Raw genomic sequence first — 21455 nt, 5'->3', positions numbered from 1 at the left:
ACATCCCTCTATCTTAATATGTTTTCTCGTTGTCCAAGGTTGCCCCCCCCCCTTTCCACCTCTTATACCTGTAACACATCTGCTCCTGGCCCAAGGGCACTCCCTTCCCACTGCCCATATGTTTAAGAATCTGCTTATTTTCTAGAGATCCCCCTCCCATAACTCATACCTTCAAAGTAACAGCTTGTTGTCGAGAGGCACCCCGTCTAACCTGTATTTCCTGGATAGAGTGCTCATTCTCCAGAAACACTCCACCATCAGGACTGCCATTCAGCAGCTGAATTGTTTTACTTGGAGGTAAATTAAGAACCTTATAACCCAAGATTTTTAGTAAGTTCACTAAGGTACTTCAGTGTAACTTATGATATAGGATTTGACTAAGAAAATCCTTTCTGAAGCAGCTGATCCTACTTTCCTGGCTGGAAGGATTTTCCTAGAATCTTTGGTAGGACATGGGCTGATCCATGCAAATAGTACTATCCAAGCAAAATTCCTAAATCGCCCGTGTGCAGCTGTATCTGCAAGCTGTCATATGAAGACTGCCTTTTATGTAAGTCCCTTGGAGCCTCTGCATTGTCTGTAGCTGTATCTGCAGGCTGTCATATGAAGACTGACTTTTATGTAAGTCCCTTGGTGCCTCTGCATTGTCTGTAGCTGTATCTGCAGGCTGTCATATGAAGACCGACTTTTATGTAAGTCCCTTGGTGCCTCTGCATTGTCTGTAGCTGTATCTGCAGGCTGTCATATGAAGACCGACTTTTATGTAAATCCCTTGGTGCCTCTGTATTGTCTGTAGCTGTATCTGCAGGCTGTCATATGAAGACTGACTTTTATGTAAGTCCCTTAGTGCCCCTTCATTGTCTGTAGCTGTATCTGCAGGCTGTCATATGAAGACTGCCTTTTATGTAAGTCCCTTGGTGCCTCTGCATTGTCTGTAGCTGTATCTGCAGGCTGTCATATGAAGACTGCCTTTTATGTAAATCCCTTGGTGCCTCTGCATTGTCTGTAGCTGTATCTGCAGGCTGTCATATGAAGACTGACTTTTATGTAAGTCCCTTGGTGCCTCTGCATTGTCTGTAGCTGTATCTGCAGGCTGTCATATGAACACTGACTTTTATGTAAATCCCCTGGTGTCTCTGCATTGTCTGTAGCTGTATCTGCAGGCTGCCATGTGAAGACTGACTTTTATGTAAGTCCCTTGGTGCCTCTGCATTGTCTGTAGCTGTATCTGCAGGCTGTCATATGAAGACCGACTTTTATGTAAGTCCCTTGGTGCCTCTGCATTGTCTGTAGCTGTATCTGCAGGCTGCCATGTGAAGACTGACTTTTATGTAAGTCCCTTGGTGCCTCTGCATTGTGTGTAGCTGTATCTGCAGGCTGTCATATGAAGACGGACTTTTATGTAAGTCCCTTGGAATGCTTTATACTCTACATTACTGACATCTTACTAGTACCTCAGTTCTGCAGTCCTGCAGGACTTAGCGCTGGCATCCTTCCCATTCTTATTAAGTGACTATCACCTTTGTATTAACTTGTTTATTTATTTATTTTTCTTTGTTAACCAGGTACAACACTGACGCCCAGAGACCGTTTACAGGTGCTTCTCATAAGTACTGCCTGTTATACAGATGATTTGGTCCTATTTAGATCTGTGAAATAAGTATATGACATGTAACAGCCCTTACATTGGTTAATTGTCTCAACCTGCATATCAGGAGCATTAAGAACTGTAGACTAGACTTTAATACACCCAGCAGAAGGGCTAACATTTATGTAGTGGGGATTACTTACCAGTCATCATTCTTCAGTAGAGCAAATCCTAATTTAAAACCCCCTGCCATGTGGTTAGCTCCATCTTTATGTTTCTCACATCATTTGGAAAAGCATAACTAAGGCAGTTTTTTACAGCCAGGAAATGGCTTAAAAGACAGCCAAGCTCCTTACCCATGGAGCTCACCAAGATATTGGCAAGAGCATTTTAATCCTAAGCTGGAGTATGCACTTCCAATCAGCATGTATCATTCGGGTTCCACTGTGTAGCATGTGCAGGCCAGTTTAAACTGAGTCTGCTGTTTAATTCATTATTGAAGTTCACGGGCATCTTCTTACTCAGAGACTTGTCAGACTCATTCCTATTGTCCCGTGAAGGAAAGCAAAAAGCAAAAAAAGTTTTCTACAAAGGTGACTATTCTGTCATGTCTCAGAGCAAAACCGCTGTCCTTCTCACCTGCCCATCCTTTTCACCATTAGGGAAAATGACCTCTCCAGCAAGGGCCCGCATATCTGGAATGCCTTTCTGTCACAGCTATGGGGTAGTGAAAATCACAGCTCTTTGTAACAAGATTTCTTTGCTTATCTGAGCACCATCTGTATCTTCATATTTCAGTGATTCAACAGAGATTTCCATCTCCTCAGACTTCTGTTGCCACATACCCACTGTTTCTATAATAACCTGTCATGAGTAAGACCTGTATGAGCTGCAGTTTTTTAGGCATATAGTACAGTTTTAACTCTTGTACTACGTCTTGCCTTTCTACCTACCATTGCCGTTACTGCTGTACATTTTCTCCAAATCATTTCCTACCCATTACTTCTAGATAAATATTTGGAGTTCAGTGTTTCCTTGAGAAGATAATACACTGTAACTTCATGCTTCCAGTTTCCAGTAATTCCCATACAGGGTAGAATTATTTCTGATTGCAGCCTAAAATTATGTTCTGTGATGATATTAGTTAGAAACTGTAAATCTTTTGATATACCAAATTACCCAGTATGATTTTTTGCATAGTTTATTTACAGACTTCACATTCAAAGTGATATCAGTTTAAAATGCATTTTATACCCTAGTATGTCATTGCTTCATTAGTGTAGAAGAAACTGGTCTTGTATCATAGGTTAGCACTAGGCTTACTGCTGTTGTGAGCCATTTTAAGGCCAGCCAGGTATCCCATGTGAGACTCAAACCCTGAACCTTATGTCTGTAAGGTAAAGACCTTAACCATTATGCCAACCTCCCAACACACATGACAGTGTCCATATTGTCTTTATTATACACTATTGTAAGTCTATTACAATATGCAATCTACTGTTTAGATCAATTTATGTTTGAAAATGTTTTTCTTGGCAGCTCAGCCATCCAGGCAACAGATGTAAAAATAAATGTATGTTTACTGAAGAATGCAACTAAGTCATTCATTCCTCTGTAATACAGGGAACTATCCCTGTTGTCAAGTTACATTTCATAGTAATTTCCTGTAATGCCTGAGATGTAAAACATCCAATTTCATCATCACGTTTCTTCAATGAGTTGTGAGTATATGGAAGGGCTCTCTGCATCATTGTAAGAATAACTTAATTTTGGGGTTTCCCTTGGGAGACGTACATTTTGGCAGTCATATGAGTGGTTGTACACCTTCAGAGAAGGAGAAGCAGATGGTTTAATTTTAAACTAGATAATCTTCATTTAAGCTGCGCAGTCTCATTGTTCAAATGTCTACTTTTGGAGGGTGGCAGGGGTATAGAAATTCACTTAGAGAAATGCAGGTAATGACTTACCAGCATAAGAAAACATCATGTCTGTTGTTCTGGTGTCATTTCATTAATCTTTTCCATGTTTGTTTTCTTTCAGTTAGTTACACTGGTATGGCTTCACAATTGTAGGTTGTCAGTGAGTTGTTGGTTTGGTGGGTTGGTTTGGCTTTCTTTGTTTTCTGTGTAGTTTTTCATTAAGACAGGGAGGATCTGTGATATACCCACATTACAGAAACCTCAGAACACACCCTGTGATTGTGAACGTTGCTGTTTTGAGATGTGTAGCATTTTCAAAAATCAGCATGTAGATGAACATTTGACATGTATTTTTTTACTGTGGTATGGTGATTAATCCTAATTTTTTCAGATGAGATTGCTGTTGTTCCCTGCAGAATTGCTAATTTTATTTTCTTCACACATTCCCCACATCATTTTACAGTGATTATCACTGTAGCTTTCATTTCACAAACTGTTATATTTTACATGTTGCAAAATTTATAAAAAGACATGCTTCAGCAATGCGTCCATGAGTTAAAGTTGATGGTAGAACTCTGATTGCATAGTGAAGCTTGAAATGTTGTTTGCCATTATAATCCTAATATCACACACGCTTATTTCTATTGCTTTGAGACCATGATTGATTTGTTTCTTTTTTGCATCTACCAGTGGCTAAATACTTTTTACTGCTTAAGAGTGATCTTTTTTCCTTCCACCTTAGGTAACTCAGTCATTCCTCACTCTCACTGTCCAATACCTAACCACATCCCACTTGAAAATAAAAGGTGTGTGATGGACCTGATCATCATCAATCTAAACACTGGAGACCTGCTTTTTTTGCCTTATTCCCCATTTAGTCAGCTTTCTCACACATGATGTACAGCGACAACGATTTAAAAGTAGGTACCAATGTTGAGGTTATTTTGGGCACTCTGGGTGTCTTCCAGAAGACTACCCAGCAACAGAAAAGACTAGAGTTGCTCAACAGAAGGCATCTACCATAGGTAGCAACTGCAGAGTTTCAAGGCTGTTACAGGCTGGGAGATGGTTAGGGCACACTCCCCTTCATCAGTAAGATACTGCACCACATCCTCAATCTCACCCGTCCTGGGAGTGGATTGATTTGTGCATGGGGGGGGGGGTAAGGTGGGTCCTGTAGACCCGATGAATGATGAGAGGTGCTGATGTCAGCTGATGGTCTGCTGCAGGGAGGGGTCAGTAACAAAAAAAAAAAAGATTGCACTTTAGAATATGAGGGGAAAGGAGATTAGGACCATAAAGTTCTGTTAAGCACAAGATAGAAACATGCGGGCAGTAGTTAAAGTTGAACTGTATTTTCCTTTTTTGTTTGTTTTGTAGCATGGGGCTCTGAAGTAAAACTAGTAAACATTATAGAGAGACAGTCACATTAAATAATGGGTACTGAGGTGCCAATTCTGAGTAAAACAAATGCTATATTATTTATAAGGCTGTGCCTTGGCAGGGAGTGAATGAGGGGCATGTCTGACGGAAATGTTCTCATATCCTGTGAAACAGACACTATACAACTGCAGATGTTTTTGGTTACCAATTGAAATGTCAGGACCCTCTAGAGCAAGTTCTGAAACATGAAGACTGAATGGCCAAAACATCGGACTTAATTATGCTAAGTCAGAGATGCCATTTCTTGGAACTTTCTCTTTTCTCAAGGCATGGCAATCTCGGAATTGGTATAATTGTTTGTTGTGTGTGGGGGGGCTTTCCCTCCATATAGGGGAGGGTGCAGGAGGGGCTTGCCCCCCTGCAAAAAGAAGCTTAAAGGAGAAGAGTGATTTTTGAGATTTGCTCTTCTCCAGGTTTTCGGTCTTTTTTTTTTTTTTTAGTCAGTCAACATTTTGAGTGCCTACATTTCATATCCTATGAAACTGATACTGTACAATTGTAGATGCTTTCATAACCTGTAAAACAAGCACTGTATGATTGTAGATGTGGACTGCAGCTTGTAGATATTAAGTGAAACTAAGTAAGACATCTGAAATGAATAGGTGTTAATGCCCAGATATTCTGGTCATTGCATTTGCATTAGCTGCCTCTGATGGAATACATTTGTTAATGTGCTTCACTGTTTTAAACAATCGGTGTATGTATTCTGTACCCCCCCCCATTATTGTGTCTGTCTACCTTTCTTTTTGGCTGTTAATTTCCACGTGTCGTGATCCTTTTGTTAACCTGACCCTTAAACTATGTTTCTTAGTCACCCCCAGCACATACCTCTCAACCTGGAAACATCAAAAATCTAGACAAAGGCCCATGAAAAATAGGTATAATTGACCAAAAATCTGTTTGCTGTTTAATATAAAATTTTTAACCCCGCCCACTCCAATGGAATTGTGGGATACCAACATTTAAACACAAATAGAAGAGCAGACGAAATATTAAACAGCACAAAATATAACCAGAACAAAAGGGTTTTATTTTTATTAACATTTGAACTTGTATAAAACTAAAATGCAATTTTCTTTTATAAAAATAAAATTAATTGCTACAATAATATTAAATAACAAAATATAACCAGAACAATACTGTTTTATCTATACTATAGTTTGAAGTTGTATAAAACTTTGATCTTTTATAAAACTGTAGCACATTCTACACAACTATGTTCTCCAACAGTCACTGCGATCCAGTGACCAAAAACTCCTCTGTCTACAAACCTAGCAAACCTCCTGGGCATTGTCCTAACTCTTGAAGGCTCACAGAATAATAAAAATACATCATCTGTATTTCCCAGGAAGCTTTTTAAATACTGTGAGATTATTAAAAAAACATGTAGACCTCCTAACATGAAAATTACAGTACAATTCTAAATGATGAAAGACAACAGCTGTTAAAAATGTAACCCAAACTAAAACAGTCCAGAGTTTAAAACACATCATGCACTGAAACTTAAATGGTTCAGTCTGCGATCAGTTGGTTATATTGATGTAAACAAATGTTAATACACAATACTCAGTCATATACAAATCTACTGTCCAGATTTTTTGCCTCACATTTTTTGGTCTTTTCCTCATGAAATATGTTATTTAAGCCGTCTTCTAAGCTAAAAGAATATTTAAAATGTGCACCAGAATTTGGTTCGTACCTCTCAAAACTATTGGTGCAAGAAGTCTGGACAAAGCCAAAAATAATGGGGGAGGGAAGGACTAAAACTGTGGACATATTTTAAATATTAATCTTATAAACTTAGAAAGTACAACATGTTTTGTGTTAGAATGTATTTTCTGGAGGATTTTAAGTCTGAAACTCCAATGAATGTCATTATTTAGTGACTTTGATCCCAAGTTATTTGCAGGAAAATTACAACTTTTATGAGGAACAGACAAAAAATAAGATGCAGATATCTGGACATTCTGCAAAAATCTGGACAGCTGAGAGGCATGGAGGTGTGTCACTTTCACTATTAAAATTAAAAAAAAGAAAATCCTCTGACAATATTTTCAGTCCACCTGCGGTTATCTTGAGAAAGAAATTCCCGCTTAAAATGGTGAAACTAGAGTTTTGCTGTTTTAGACAACATTATTCCATTTCCATTTATACTACTACCTCTGCACAATACTGTGCTCTAATGGCAAAATATCAGCGTCTACCTTCCAGTAACCAAAATGTGAATAAATAAAATGAATGCAGTGCTGCAGCAGAGTTCAATCACAAGCAAGCAGTTAGAGTGGGTGCAGCTGAGAAAAATACATCATCTGAACTTCCCAGGCAGGGCAGGGCTGTACTTTGTCAGTCCCAGTTGTGAGATGCCACTTGTAGGTTCATTCCGACTGCATTATGGGGATTAAACAGGTACAACAAACCCGGGAACATTACCACTGATTTTAACAATGATTCGTCTCACCAGATTCATTTGCTGTGTTTGTGGATATTCTCTGAATAAATTTACTGTAGCCACTTCAGAATGATAAAATGTGTGTTAAAAAAAACTTTTAAGATGAAAGCCTTTTCTTGTTTACAGCATTTATCAAGGCTTCCTTGTATCATGTTATGTCACTTGCTTAACAAACTAGCATTATCAAACTCCAGAAAACTCGAACTTCATATGGTCGAGACCATATAATCGAGTTTTCAGAAACTCAAAATTCCGAAGTAAAGTAAAAAAAAAAACAGTCAAACATTGTTTCTGCAGGGGAGCAAGCCCCCCTGTACCCCCACCCCCCTACTTAAATATACCAACTCCGAGATTGCGCTACAGTGGGAAAAAGGGAAATTTCCCATTCTGCACTGTATGCAGAAGCACAGAATGGGAGATTTCCCGTTTCCTCGCTATAGTGCGATCGCAGAGATGGTATATTTAAGTAGGGAGGGTGCAGAGGGGCTTGCCCCCCTGCAAAAATGTTATATTCAAGTAAATTAAAGTTTTTTTAACACTTTAGAATTTCAAGTTTCTGAAAACTCGATCATATGGGCTCGACCATATGAGGTTCAAGTTTTCAGGAATTCGATATTCTAAAGTGTTCATATATATATATATATATATATATATATATATATATATATATATATGTGTGTGTGTGTGTGTGTGTGTGTGTGTGTGTGTGTGTATATATATATATATATATATATATATATATATATATATATATATATATATATATAGGGTCTATATTAGATATTCGAATGCTTAAAAGTTTGAATCACTAAAGAACGAACTTTAGTGATCAAACGCTTAAAAGCTCGAATATCTATAAAAGGAATATTTAAAAAGAAAAAAAAAAAAATAAAGGGTTTACCCCCACACCCCCTGCTACTTAAATATACCAACTCTGAGATCTCACTTCAGTGTGATAGAATGCAGAAACAGAAAATTTCCCATTTCCTACACTGTAGCACGATCTTGGAGTTGGTATATTTAAGTAGCGGGGGGTGAGGGAGTGCAGGGGGGCTTGCCCCCCTGTGTAAACCCTTTAGTTTTTCTTTTATTTATTTATTTATTCATTTTTATGTATATTCGAACATTTAAGCGTTCGATCACTAAAGTTCATTTTTTAGTGATTCGAACTTTTAAGCGTTCGAATATGTAATATAGAACCTATGTGTATATATATATATATATATATATATATATATATATATATATATATATATATATGTGTGTGTTATGGCTGAAAACAGTCCAAGAAACACTATTTCCCTAATTAATTAAAACATAAAGTTACATTATTTCCCTGGATACATCCCTGACAATGTTCCAAGCCACAGCCTGCAGTAGGCTTTGTAAAGGGATGTAGCTCATTAAGCCAAACAGCATGTCCGTACAGTAGTATCACCTGAAACTACTTATAATGTTCCCTAGTCTGTACTGGGGGCCTGTTTTAATGGAGTGGAATCTGACTGGGAGTCCATTATCTGCTCCCTCCACAGAAAAGGCAGCACAAAAAACGTTCATCACTCTTTTCCTTGGCCTGGCTGCCCCATAGCACTGAAGACTCTAACTGAACATGGATCACTTGGGGCACTGCTGGTTTGGGTTGTGTGACGTTTTTGTGGATCACAGTAAAACAGATGGGTTTAAAACTATAAATCAATTATTGCTGATGTACTTTTTTGCTGGACTACAGGAAAGGCATTTTAATGCAAACAGTCTTGTTCATTCACCTCCCTAAATTTTTAGAACCTATACACCATAAAAATGTATCTCTCATTGTTCTGTATTTCTGAATTTTTTTTTTTTACTTACTGTGATGTACTCATAAGACAATAGGCATGGGATTTCATATATGGTATAGTTCTTACTTCATCAAATACCCAACTGTAAATTATGGTTATCATTTTCAGTATATTTGTTGAACAGCCAAGTTAAAGCTATAGCTGCAAGAAAAGAAATAAACATTTAAAATTGCATGGTTTTGCCTACATTCAGTCATGTAAAATTCCAAAGACATGCAATAGATGGGCTGAACACTTTAAAATGGCCATAGGTGTGGGTCTGCATGCGAGTGTGTTTGGTATAGAAGAACAACTGAGGTAAGGCTAGCCACCTAGCAGTGTGAACCCTGGCTCCAGATGATTGTCACTGTTGAAGTGACATCCTGACCCCAAGTGTGAAAAATGGGAAAAAGAACTGTGGGTGGATGGATGGATGGATGGATGGATGGATGGATGGATGCATGGATGGATATGAGGCTTTGTAGAAAGAATACATCCCTTGTGAGCAAAACTTGAAAAACACCTAGCAGAATTAATTCAGTGATAAGGCTACATCTGTAAGTAGATGGCTGTAAATGTTTCGACTGTAAAGCACTCCTCCCAGTTGTCCATAATTTTACAGAATGTCCATATTTTTGCTTTATATTTTTCTTTTATTCATAAAATATGTGTTTTTCTGGCAAAACATTGAGGAATGGAGTAATTAAATCATGACAGACATTTAATTTTCAGACCGCATCCTTCAGAAAATGCACATGAATGCAGAACTTGTTATTCTAGCAACTTTGGCAGTCTATCAGAGCAGTATTTAAAATCTGTCACAATTTTGGGACTTTGTTCCCCTATTCTTTTTAGCTTTGTCCGAATTATTGCCTGAAGTGGTTGTGATATCTGCTGCAGAGAAACAGAGGTTTATGTTTTCAGTGAGAGAATGAGTAATTGTTGCTTCTGACAGGAATTTGTTGTCTTCACACTCTAGTGTACCTCCAGCTAACTATTAAAAATGAAACTGAACTATGCTTCACTTTTTTATTAGTTACTTGCTTTTAGTATCTAGTTTTCCAGCCTATGTTCCTCTGTATTTCAGAAGACAGTATTTAGTGAACAAAATTTTATTTAAAAGGCAGTATTTTGCAGAGCTGCCTTTAATCACAGACACTGAGACCACTTTTTACAACTTTTTTTTTCCTTCTTTGTTAATATTAGGCCCAGAAAAATGAGAGAGAATCCATTAGGCAGAAGTTGGCTCTGGGCAGTTTCTTTGATGATGGCCCTGGAATTTATACAAGTAACAGCAAGAGTGGAAAACCAAGTCTGTCGTCACGGTAAGTGGTATGCAGTTTTATTACTCAGAACTGTTGGCGTAGTCAAATCTCAAAAATGCACACATCATTCGACAGTACAGAAATTTGGTGTACTACCTATGTGTATATATTTTTGGGTATTGTACTATTTAAACTTTTTTTTTTTTTTTTTTACTTTAACCTAAGTGGAAAATAAATGATGTACTTCATTATTCATTGTCTGTCTTTGAATGCCATCATTTCTCTGGAGTATGTGCTTGTTAGTCAGTGAGCTTGATGTTAAAATGGAATTCCCAATAAGTATAGTTCATTTCTGAGCCAAGAATGCAGTACTGAAAGCCATACAGACTGACAGACATAAAAACCATACCACTTAGAAATTACTTCCACCATTCTTTTTCTTAACTTTCTTATTTATGCATTCAAACAGTAGGCAAAAGGCTAATAAAACTGGAACAAAATCTACCAAGTGACATTTTTTAAGGTGTTGAGTAAAAGCTTGTAATTAGAAGCTTTTGCAGCTTTACTTGTGTATTGCCTAGAGGTTGCCAATCCTTTTTGTTTAGATATTATAAACCAGCTAAATAAAGAAAAGGAGAGGTGATGATAAATTTGAGTGCTGATATTTATTATTCCACACAAATGACTGCAAGCATACGTGAACAATATTCACTATTTATTGGAAGTACCTTATTAAATGTTATGAGAAAATGCCATTTTTTCAGTGTTAAGTCTAGTAGCCATTTGATATTCTGAGACGTTGGTTCATTGTAGTGTTCTGAGACATTCCCTAGTCCTGATTTCAGTCAGTGTTGTAAGAATGCCACCATTACTGATGTAATGTTTCCTCCTGAACGTATCCTCTGCCTCTGAGGATTGGCACACATACAGGGTCACTTTCTTCACTACTCTAATACAATGTACTTTGCTTTTTTCAAATTCAGAAGGCAGCATTATTCAGTAAACACTGTTGTATAACCAATTGTTATTAGCATTTGTAGACAAGTTAGCAAACACACACTTTTAATTTTTGTTGGCCCTAGTTTTACGTGCCTTGCCTACAGTATAAACAACTGATATCCTTCGGTTTGATGCTGTAATATAAGGAACTAGGCAGTTTTGGGACTACTGGTACCATGATAATGAGAAATTCATGGATTGGCATTTTGTCATTATCTGATTCTCATACACACATACAGATATAGATATAGACATATAATAGATAAACCGATATTTGCATGTAATATGAGTATCAAGCAAAAGTCTGTCAGTAGTCTTTAGTATAAAGAAGGCACATAAGTATATATGCAGACACAGAGAGCGAGAGTGGTGTTTGTGCCTACTTTTGTGTGTGTGTGTGTATTTGTGTGTGTCTAATTATTACTGTTGTACTGATAGTGGAGAGAAGCACTGCACCTGGTGAACAGACTCTGCCCAGAGAGACTAAATTTACATGAGATGAATCAGAGAAATAAATATTTGAAACCATTTTATAACTTTACATAAGATATACAGGACTGTTGTTTGGAAGCTGCTTGATGAAGGAAAGTTTTTCCTGAAGGTGATATTATAGAAGGATTGCACATAAGATACCTTTTTAGGTAGAACATTTCTACTGATTTAAATGCACACCATCTGACTCTATCTTGTGTTGTTTAGGTTTGAGAAATAGGTTGCTGTGGAGTTAGCTTAGGGTGGAATAAAGAAGCACTGTCAGTCATGGCACATTTCAGCAAAAACATGATTGCCAAACAGACTGGAGCAGGCCACATTAGACTGAAAATACTATTTATCCTCACAAACTAATGGTATTTTGGGAACAACTCCCAAATCATTTTATTTTCAGATTTATGTCAGTGATGTTGGAGGAACTGAAACTACCTTACCACCTGTAACTACTAACTGGTATGGCCACTCTGAGATTGTCAAATTTCAAGGAAGGTAAAAATCATTCTGTTTGTGTTAAGCTCAGAGCTAAATTAAGCTCAGTGCAAAAGGGTTGGGTTTTTTTTCACCCTTTTGTTGACCTAATTTCCAGACTAATTGACATTTAATGATATTCCACTCAGGTAGATGACAGATTGCTATGCAATCCTTTGCTCCCAAAATTTAATGAACTATTAAAAGTCAGTGGTACAGCGGTTAGCATTGTTGCCTCACACCAAGAAATTCTCTGGTTCGATCCTCGGCTGGGGTGCCTTCTGTGCAGAGTCTGAATGTCCTCCCTGTGGTCACATGGGTTTCCTCTGGGTGTTCTGGTTTCCTCCCACATCCTAAAGATATGCTGTAGGTAGATTGGACATTAGGAGTGAGTGTGTGCATGTGTGTGCATTCCGTGGAAGGTTGGGTGCCGGGCTGGCAACTCAACACCGTAAAACTCTACTGCCAATCATGAGCAGACAGGTGATCTGCTGTGGCGACCCCTAACCGGGAAAAGCTGAAAGAAGAAGAAGAATTAAAAGTCACAAAACAGCACATGAAAACTTAAAAACAAAAAAGCTAGTGTCCTGTCATTTCTTATGTTATCAAGAATATCATGTTCATTCTTCAGACCCCTTTAGAGTGAGCAAGACAAAATTTAATTTTCAGACAAACAACTTGAACATTTATGTTTATTTGAGAAAGGTTTCACGTTTATTCCACCAAGAATTTTGATTTGGTAGGTACATTACTTGAGTTCAAGTTCTTTGCCCGAAAATTAAATTTGGCTTTGCAATTTTATTCTAAGGACACTGTTGATTACAAAAGCACAGGTTTGTTTAACAAAAGATAATTTTCATTCCCCCATCTGATCCTTTGTTATACACATTTGCAACAGTGTGAGAATGAATTATACAATTTAGTTTACTCTAAAGGGGCTCATCCTAGAGTTGTTAATTTCACCAAGAATGAATGTGATATTCTTGACAACATAAGAAATGATAGGACCTTAACTTTTTTGTTTTTAATGTACTTTTCTGTGCCTTTTTAATCATTCATTAAATTTTGGGAGCAAAGGATGGTTTGTTGTTTGCCATTAATACCATTTGGGACCATCCACAGTGGAATCTTTAGTGTTTTTGGTCTTGACTTCACACTGTGGCATCCTCAGTACTTAAAGTTTTCTCATACCATTCCTGAAACTTTCACATTAAGATTCATTTTACTACTCCCTGAACCTTTCAATGCAAAACTCATTTTATTACTTTTTACTGATGTAAGACCATAACTGAAGTCTGTAGTCTTTCTCCTTCCGTTTAATGAAAGTTGGTACTTGGTGATTAGAAACATGTTTAGATTGTCTTGCCTTTCAGTTTGGTTTATTGTACAGTTGACAGCAATTAAAGCAATTCAAATCAGAATACACTTATGACAGAGAATGGCTTTTGGCTTAGTTTTAATTGTCTCTTGAAGGAAGATTGCTAAAAACTTCTCTGAATGTGGCCATTTTCAAAGTAAAGAAGTGCTGATTATGCATCAGTAGTTACAGTTGCATGATATTTTCTTGCTGTGGGAGTTATAATAATGTATAAGTGGCCTGCTGATGGAGAATGCCTGTCACTGACCAGATTTTTGCTCAACATGCTTTATGTCCTTGAATAAGAAGGTGCATTTATTCCTTTGTGACCACTAGGGGCATTTGGGTGTAAGTGGTTAATTTGTATATGTCTCTGTCAGTTTTTCTTGCTTTTTGATAGCCACCTGGCACCTACTAGTATTAGTTGCCTACCAAGATCGTACCTCTCAACTTCTTGATGCAATAAATCTGGGCAAAGTTTTAATTAATGAGGGGACAAAGGCCCCAAAACAGGGCAAGATTTTAAATATTGGTCTTATAAACTTAGAACGCTACTTCAATAACAGGATTTGTGTTCACATACATTTTCTGGAGGATATGAAGTCTGAAACTCAAACGTATGTCATCATTTGGTCATTATTTAGTGACTTCAGTTCTTCATGATTTGCCAGAAGCCACAGATTTTACGACAAACAGACCAAATATGGGAGGCAAAAATCTGGACATTCTGCAAAAATCTGTCCAGTTGAGATGTATGGCCAAGACCCTGCTAGTGTAGACATCCTCCAGAGGAAAGGAAAGTAAAACTATATTTTGTTCTATAAAATGATTTTCTCCTATAAAAAATTATAGTTTACACATGTCATCACTGACCATAATTACTAACAGGTGGAGTACGCAAGTTCTTTCCAAAGATTTCCTTCTGAAGTGTCTCATTTGTTTGGAGATAAGCCTCAGTGCTGAGAAGTATGAGTACTGCTTAATGTTTGGAAAGAAAATCCCTGTCTAACAGGTGAAAGTTTTCCGGGAAGCATTGAGGGAAGACCATAAGCTCCCTGGGATGTGTAAATATGTATATGTAGCTATATGTATTTGTCTACATACATACACACACACACACACACACACACACACACACACACACACACACACACACACACACACACACACACACACACACATATATACATACACACATACAGATTCTTCCCCTTTGTCCTGTAAATGAAAACATCCAATTAAAGCTGACAAGAAAGAGTGCCATAGTAAAAATGAATGACTGAGAAGAAGAAAATGAAAACTTCTAGTCAGGTTCCTTGCATTGCCTGAGGGCAGTTCAGTGGTTTCTGTCTTGTAAGATCAGATAACCTTTTGCAGTTCTACTAGTCATGACCTCTTCCCATCTCAGTGAGGAGCGTCCATGTTACTTATCTCACTCACCAGGAATGTATGATCTGCACCAGATATAAATGCCCCAAGTTTTCCAATGATTATTCCTGGTGAAAGAACTCTAGAGTCTGCTCGGGATGAGAATAACTGTTTTGCAAATGTCAGAAGACAGCATCATAATTTCTGTTGTGCCACAGATCTTAAGCCTGCCTATCCTCTAGTCCCATCTCTGTCTCTCTCTCTCTGTTGGTCTCTCTCTCTCTCGCTCTCTCTCTTTGGAAGGGATGATAGACTTCAAGAAATGGATACTTGATGAGATTTTTCCTCAAAATATGTATGTGCGTTTCATGAAGATGGAGAAATGTATACCACTGGCAGGTCCTGCTCTTCTGAAACAATTCCAAGACCTGGTTCTATGCTCTTCTTATTCCCTGCCTGCCTCCAAAAGGTCTGGCAGGATCTGTATTTTGCAGTGCACCAGAAAGTAGGAAGGCCCGGATGCTGAATGTTTGTGCAGACCCAGAACACTTAGATATTGGCAGCATTTGAAGCCTTGAGAAAAAGGAAACCACCAGTCCCTTCCCATGTGGCACAGAATCTAGAGCTACTGACGGGCGTGCTAAGAAGGTCGCCTTGAAAAGGAAACCACCAGTCCCTTCCCATGTGGCACAGAATCTAGAGCTACTGACGGGCGTGCTAAGAAGGTCGCCTTGAGAAAAAGGAAACCACCAGTCCCTCCCCATGTGGCACAGAATCTAGAGCTACTGACGGGCGTGCTAAGAAGGTCGCCTTGAGAAAAAGGAAACCACCAGTCCCTTCCCATGTGGCACAGAATCTAGAGCTACTGACGGGCGTGCTAAGAAGGTCGCCTTGAGAAAAAGGAAACCACCAGTCCCTTCCCATGTGGCACAGAATCTAGAGCTACTGACGGGCGTGCTAAGAAGGTCGCCTTGAGAAAAAGGAAACCACCAGTCCCTTCCCATGTGGCACAGAATCTAGAGCTACTGATGGGCGTGCTAAGAAGGTCGCCTTGAGAAAAAGGAAACCACCAGTCCCTCCCCATGTGGCACAGAATCTAGAGCTACTGACGGGCGTGCTAAGAAGGTCGCCTTGAGAAAAAGGAAACCACCAGTCCCTTCCCATGTGGCACAGAATCTAGAGCTACTGATGGGCGTGCTAAGAAGGTCGCCTTGAGAAAAAGGAAACCACCAGTCCCTCCCCATGTGGCATTAAGAATCTAGAGCTACTGGCGCGTGCTAAGAAGGTCGCCTTGAGAAAAAGGAAACCACCAGTCCCTCCCCATGTGGCACAGAATCTAGAGCTACTGACGGGCGTGCTAAGAAGGTCGCCTTGAGAAAAAGGAAACCACCAGTCCCTTCCCATGTGGCACAGAATCTAGAGCTACTGACGGGCGTGCTAAGAAGGTCGCCTTGAGAAAAAGGAAACCACCAGTCCCTTCCCATGTGGCACAGAATCTAGAGCTACTGACGGGCGTGCTAAGAAGGTCTGCACCTCCTCTACCTGGACTGCATTAAGTATCTAGAGCTACTGACGGGCGTGCTAAGAAGGTCTGCACCTCCTCTACCTTGACTGCATTAAGTATCTAGAGCCACTGGCCAGGCGTGCTAAGGAGGTCTGCACCTCCTCTACGGTGACTGCATTAAGTATCTAGAGCTACTGGCCAGGCGTGCTAAGAAGGTCTGCACCTCCTCTACCTTGACTGCATTAAGTATCTAGAGCTACTGACGGGCGTGCTAAGAAGGTCTGCACCTCCTCTACCTTGACTGCATTAAGTATCTAGAGCTACTGACGGGCGTGCTAAGAAGGTCTGCACCTCCTCTACCTTGACTGCATTAAGTATCTAGAGCTACTGACGGGCGTGCTAAGAAGGTCTGCACCTCCTCTACCTTGACTGCATTAAGTATCTAGAGCTACTGACGGGCGTGCTAAGAAGGTCTGCACCTCCTCTACCTTGACTGCATTAAGTATCTAGAGCTACTGACGGGCGTGCTAAGAAGGTCTGCACCTCCTCTACCTTGACTGCATTAAGTATCTAGAGCTACTGACGGGCGTGCTAAGAAGGTCTGCACCTCCTCTACCTTGACTGCATTAAGTATCTAGAGCTACTGACGGCGTGCTAAGAAGGTCTGCACCTCCTCTACCTTGACTGCATTAAGTATCTAGAGCTACTGGCCAGGCGTGCTAAGAAGGTCTGCACCTCCTCTACCTGGACTGCATTAAGTATCTAGAGCTACTGACGGGCGTGCTAAGAAGGTCTGCACCTCCTCTACCTGGACTGCATTAAGTATCTAGAGCTACTGACGGGCGTGCTAAGAAGGTCTGCACCTCCTCTACCTTGACTGCATTAAGTATCTAGAGCTACTGACGGGCGTGCTAAGAAGGTCTGCACCTCCTCTACCTTGACTGCATTAAGTATCTAGAGCTACTGGCCAGGCGTGCTAAGAAGGTCTGCACCTCCTCTACCTTGACTGCATTAAGTATCTAGAGCTACTGGCCAGGCGTGCTAAGAAGGTCTGCACCTCCTCTACCTTGACTGCATTAAGTATCTAGAGCTACTGACGGGCGTGCTAAGAAGGTCTGCACCTCCTCTACCTTGACTGCATTAAGTATCGGCCCCAAGTGTACGTGTCACATATATTTTTAAGCAGGCCACAAAGAAGACAACTTCTTACCTTAAGTCAGAGTTCAGGGATAATGCTTTAGAATTAGGTTTCATTGCAAAAAGATTACAGCACACAATAAAATGTGGATAATATGCAGTAGATGCTTTTTATTTGAGAATGAATTCAAAAGTAGCAAACACAGTTGAAATCATCATTTTCCACTTAAGAGTGAAAAGTGAGCAGTGCAGTGGTGCATTGTTAGTGTTGTTGCCTCATAGTTCGCAATTCCTCACTTTCTTCCAGGCTTAGTTGCTGTTTGTGCTGAGTCTGCAGCATGATTCATGCATATGCATCATTTTTTCTGGGTGCTCCAAACTGGCTGAACAAGTGTATAAGTTGTGTATCTGTTCACATACATGCATCCACTGTGTGCATGTGTGTGTGTGTGTGTGTGTGTGTGTGTGTGTGTGTGTGTGTGTGTGTGTGTGTGTGTGTGTGTGTGTTTTTGGGAGGGTGCAGGCTTATAGATTATTTTTCCTGTTAAGTTCCAGGATGATGGACCATGGCTCCCCTGCCCTCTAAAATAGGATAATGCAGGCATCAGAAAATAAGCGGAAGTGTGTCTCCTATTGATGTTCAGTGTTTGCTGGAGAGGAAAAAAGTGGTAATAGAAAAACATCAGCATTGCTGGACTGTTTCCCTCGGAGGAAATGAAAATCTTTAGAGAATGAGAGGAGGTTATGACTTAGCCTAGTTTATACCTATGAACTTATGTAATGACCACCAGGGCCTTTATAAATTTAACTATGCAACCCAATTCACTTGCACCCTCTTGTAACATGTGCATCTAAATTGGAGGGCTATGTCAGTTACGGGGTTGTTAAAAAGTTATGAGGGGTTATATTAGTTAGAGAATGTTTACTGCTGGCCTCTGTCTATAGGAGACATGGAGCCAGCAGGGTGCTGAGTTAATGATTTCCTATGCAGTGTTAGTTAAGGAATGCTTACTGTCAGCCTCTGTCTATAAGAGACATGGGGGCCAGCCCAGGAATGAATTTACAGTTTCCCATCCAATGGAAAGGTTATGTTTGAATAGGGTTAGAGATGGACTCTGCTTAATGTGGATGGGGAGCCTATTCCAGAGCATGGGGATCCTTTGAGACACATGTCTGTCTTGACAGTATGTTCTATTTATGTCACAAGTAAAGGTTAAATCCTTGGATCTAGTATTTCTGACGCTGTTCATTTGTGGATGTGCAAAAGGTCCATCAGGGCTGGATCAAAGGATGCCTGATATGCTAAGCACAGATCACTTCTCAGTAGCCTTTAGGAGACACAGTATAGAGACAGAGCTCTAAGGTGATCTGTATAGGACAATGTGTTAATACCCTGAATTCTTTTGGTGAGGAACGTCTGTGGGCATTCCATATGTTGCATATGCCTAGTCAGGTACGTGCCAAAAGGGGAACTCTACTCAAGGATAGCTCTGATAATGGCTGAGTAGAGTGGTACTATAACTTCCTTGGACCTGGGTGCAATACCCTTACTTATAAGTTGAGCAACATAGAATGATTTTCTTACTACCTTGACTACGTGGTGACCAAAGGCCAGATTATTGTCTACATAGGTACCCTGATCTCTAACCACCAGGTAAAGTCGCAGGGGTGTCTTATCAATGAAGCAATTTGCATGGGTTGATGTTTTTCCAAAAGGCACTATGATGCACTTTACATTGACTTTTAATCCATGGCTTTGGCAGCAGTCATTGCCTGTGTGACCCTGCAGGATGTTGGTGTCATGGTGGAACTTTATGATAGCTCGCAGTTTGCAGTCATTTGCGAACTTGGTGAGCCAGATGGCTTTAACATTAGCCTTTACCTCCGAGAAATAGCTGCCAAACAGAAGTGGCCAAGCATTGAGCCCTGTGGTACTCCATTGTTGACCTTCTTCATGATGGAGATGGTCTCACCAATCCTGACTTCATCCTGTGACCCAGCTGGTTTATCCATTGAGTTATGTATGGATTTATGCCTAGATCGATGCGTTTGTCTACAATAACTGAGTGGGGTGTTGTATTGAATGCCTTAGGTAGATCAAGGTAGGTGGTATGCACCATTTTCCCTTCATCAATTGCCTTGGTTACCTTCTCAAGAAAGTCAGGTTGAGTAGGCTTGACCTTCCCCTGACAAAACTAGACTGGGGTGGATCCATGTCTGTAGATTGCCAATGTCTTTGCTGATCATTTCCATGATAATTTGTTCCATGGCTTTGCATATCAGACAAGTTCGATTAATACGTCTGTAGTTTCCAGGGTCAGATGATGATCCATCCTTGTGAAGGGGGATAACCGTTGCCATCCTGCACTGTCTTGATACTTAGCAAGTTTTGAGGATGTAGTTGAAAAGTGACTGAAGTGGTTCAAGTATGTCATGTCTCAGGATGTTTACTAAACATTCTCGGATATTGTCAAGCTTCTTTGGAGGTGTGTTTTTGGCCAGAGCAAGCACTGTCATAACCTGCTTCCTGCTAATAGTTGGGGGGTTATGCTTGTAGTGATTTTCTTGGAGGGAGGGTCGAGGTAGAGTGGTGTGTGAAGTTTGAGCTGAATTTGTCAGCCAGCAGGTTTGCTGTGCCAGTCTACTCAGTGAATGTTGTACCATTACCACCAGTTCAGCACACTGCTGCATTTTACCTTTGAGGTTTCAGACAAGCTGTAGAAGGCCTTGTGGTAGTCTTTAGTCTGAGAAGCTATTCTGACCTGGTAATTGGCCTTGCTGGATTTAATTAGTCCTCTTAGTTTCCTGTTTAGTTTAATTAGTCAGCTGTTGTCATCATGGTGGTAGTTCTTCTGATTTTGGCCATGACTTTTTTTCTTTTTGTTATATAGCCTGTTAAGATTAGGAGTCCACCAGTGTGGTTTGTTTTTTTGGTTTGTTTTGGGCTTACATCTGCTAGGTACAGCAGTCTCTTTGCAGTCATTTACATGTTTGTACAGTGGTTCTGTGACAATTCTGCATAGACTGTTGTGAACTCTGAGTTAGATGGGGCATTGATTTTTTACAAGCTGTCACTTAATAGGATGTAGTTTGTTTTAGAATAGTTCCGAACTGCAACAGGTTTTGCTGGGTTTTCTAAGTTGATTTTTATTTTGAAGGAGACAGCTTTGTGATCTAACCTTACCAGTGAGGACATGACATTGGGGGATTGCAACACTCTTCCATATTGGTTGTACAGCGCTTGCCCATATAGGTGAGGACTAGATCCGGTATGTTTGAAGCTCTGGTTGGAGTGAGCACTAACTAATCAAGAGCATTTGTGTTAATAAAGTCCAGGAAACTATGTGCCTGAAAGTTGGAGGTGGTGTATGTTTCCCAGTTTATAGAGAGGTAATTAACATCTCCCATGAATACAGTGTTCACCAAGAGCACATCCTTTATGTTATTCTAAAAAATATAGAGCATTACAGGTATACCACCTAATGCATGTCACTTGGACATTTGCCAGTAAGAACTGCATAACTGCAAGTATGAAAATGTTTAATTTAAAGGGTACATATGAGAGTAATCCTAGATTTCTCCAAAAATGCATTACAGGTTGCAAAAGCAGGTAATGAATTTGTGTCTGCTTTTTAAAATTATGCTGTTA

General features: G+C 39.7%; 1 protein-coding gene across 6 annotated transcripts in view; it reads left to right on the top strand.

Annotated features, from left to right (window-relative positions):
* The window catches only part of LOC122801016 (schwannomin-interacting protein 1), a 1488345-nt gene that overhangs the window by 1213189 nt on the left and 253701 nt on the right, over positions 1-21455 (top strand). For all 6 annotated transcript variants that reach the window (XM_044070470.1, XM_044070472.1, XM_044070469.1 and 3 more), the window contains one exon: positions 10423-10541. In XM_044070470.1, the coding sequence (XP_043926405.1) occupies positions 10423-10541 (119 nt within the window). The remainder of the gene's footprint in view (positions 1-10422; positions 10542-21455) is intronic.

This window comes from Protopterus annectens, chromosome 4.part1 (assembly GCF_019279795.1).
Source record: "Protopterus annectens isolate FY-2018-M chromosome 4.part1, PAN1.0, whole genome shotgun sequence".
In the NCBI taxonomy this organism is placed as follows: domain Eukaryota; kingdom Metazoa; phylum Chordata; order Ceratodontiformes; family Protopteridae; genus Protopterus; species Protopterus annectens.
The sequence above is the reverse complement of the archived record's forward strand: the minus strand, read 5'-3'. Positions and strand labels throughout refer to the sequence as shown.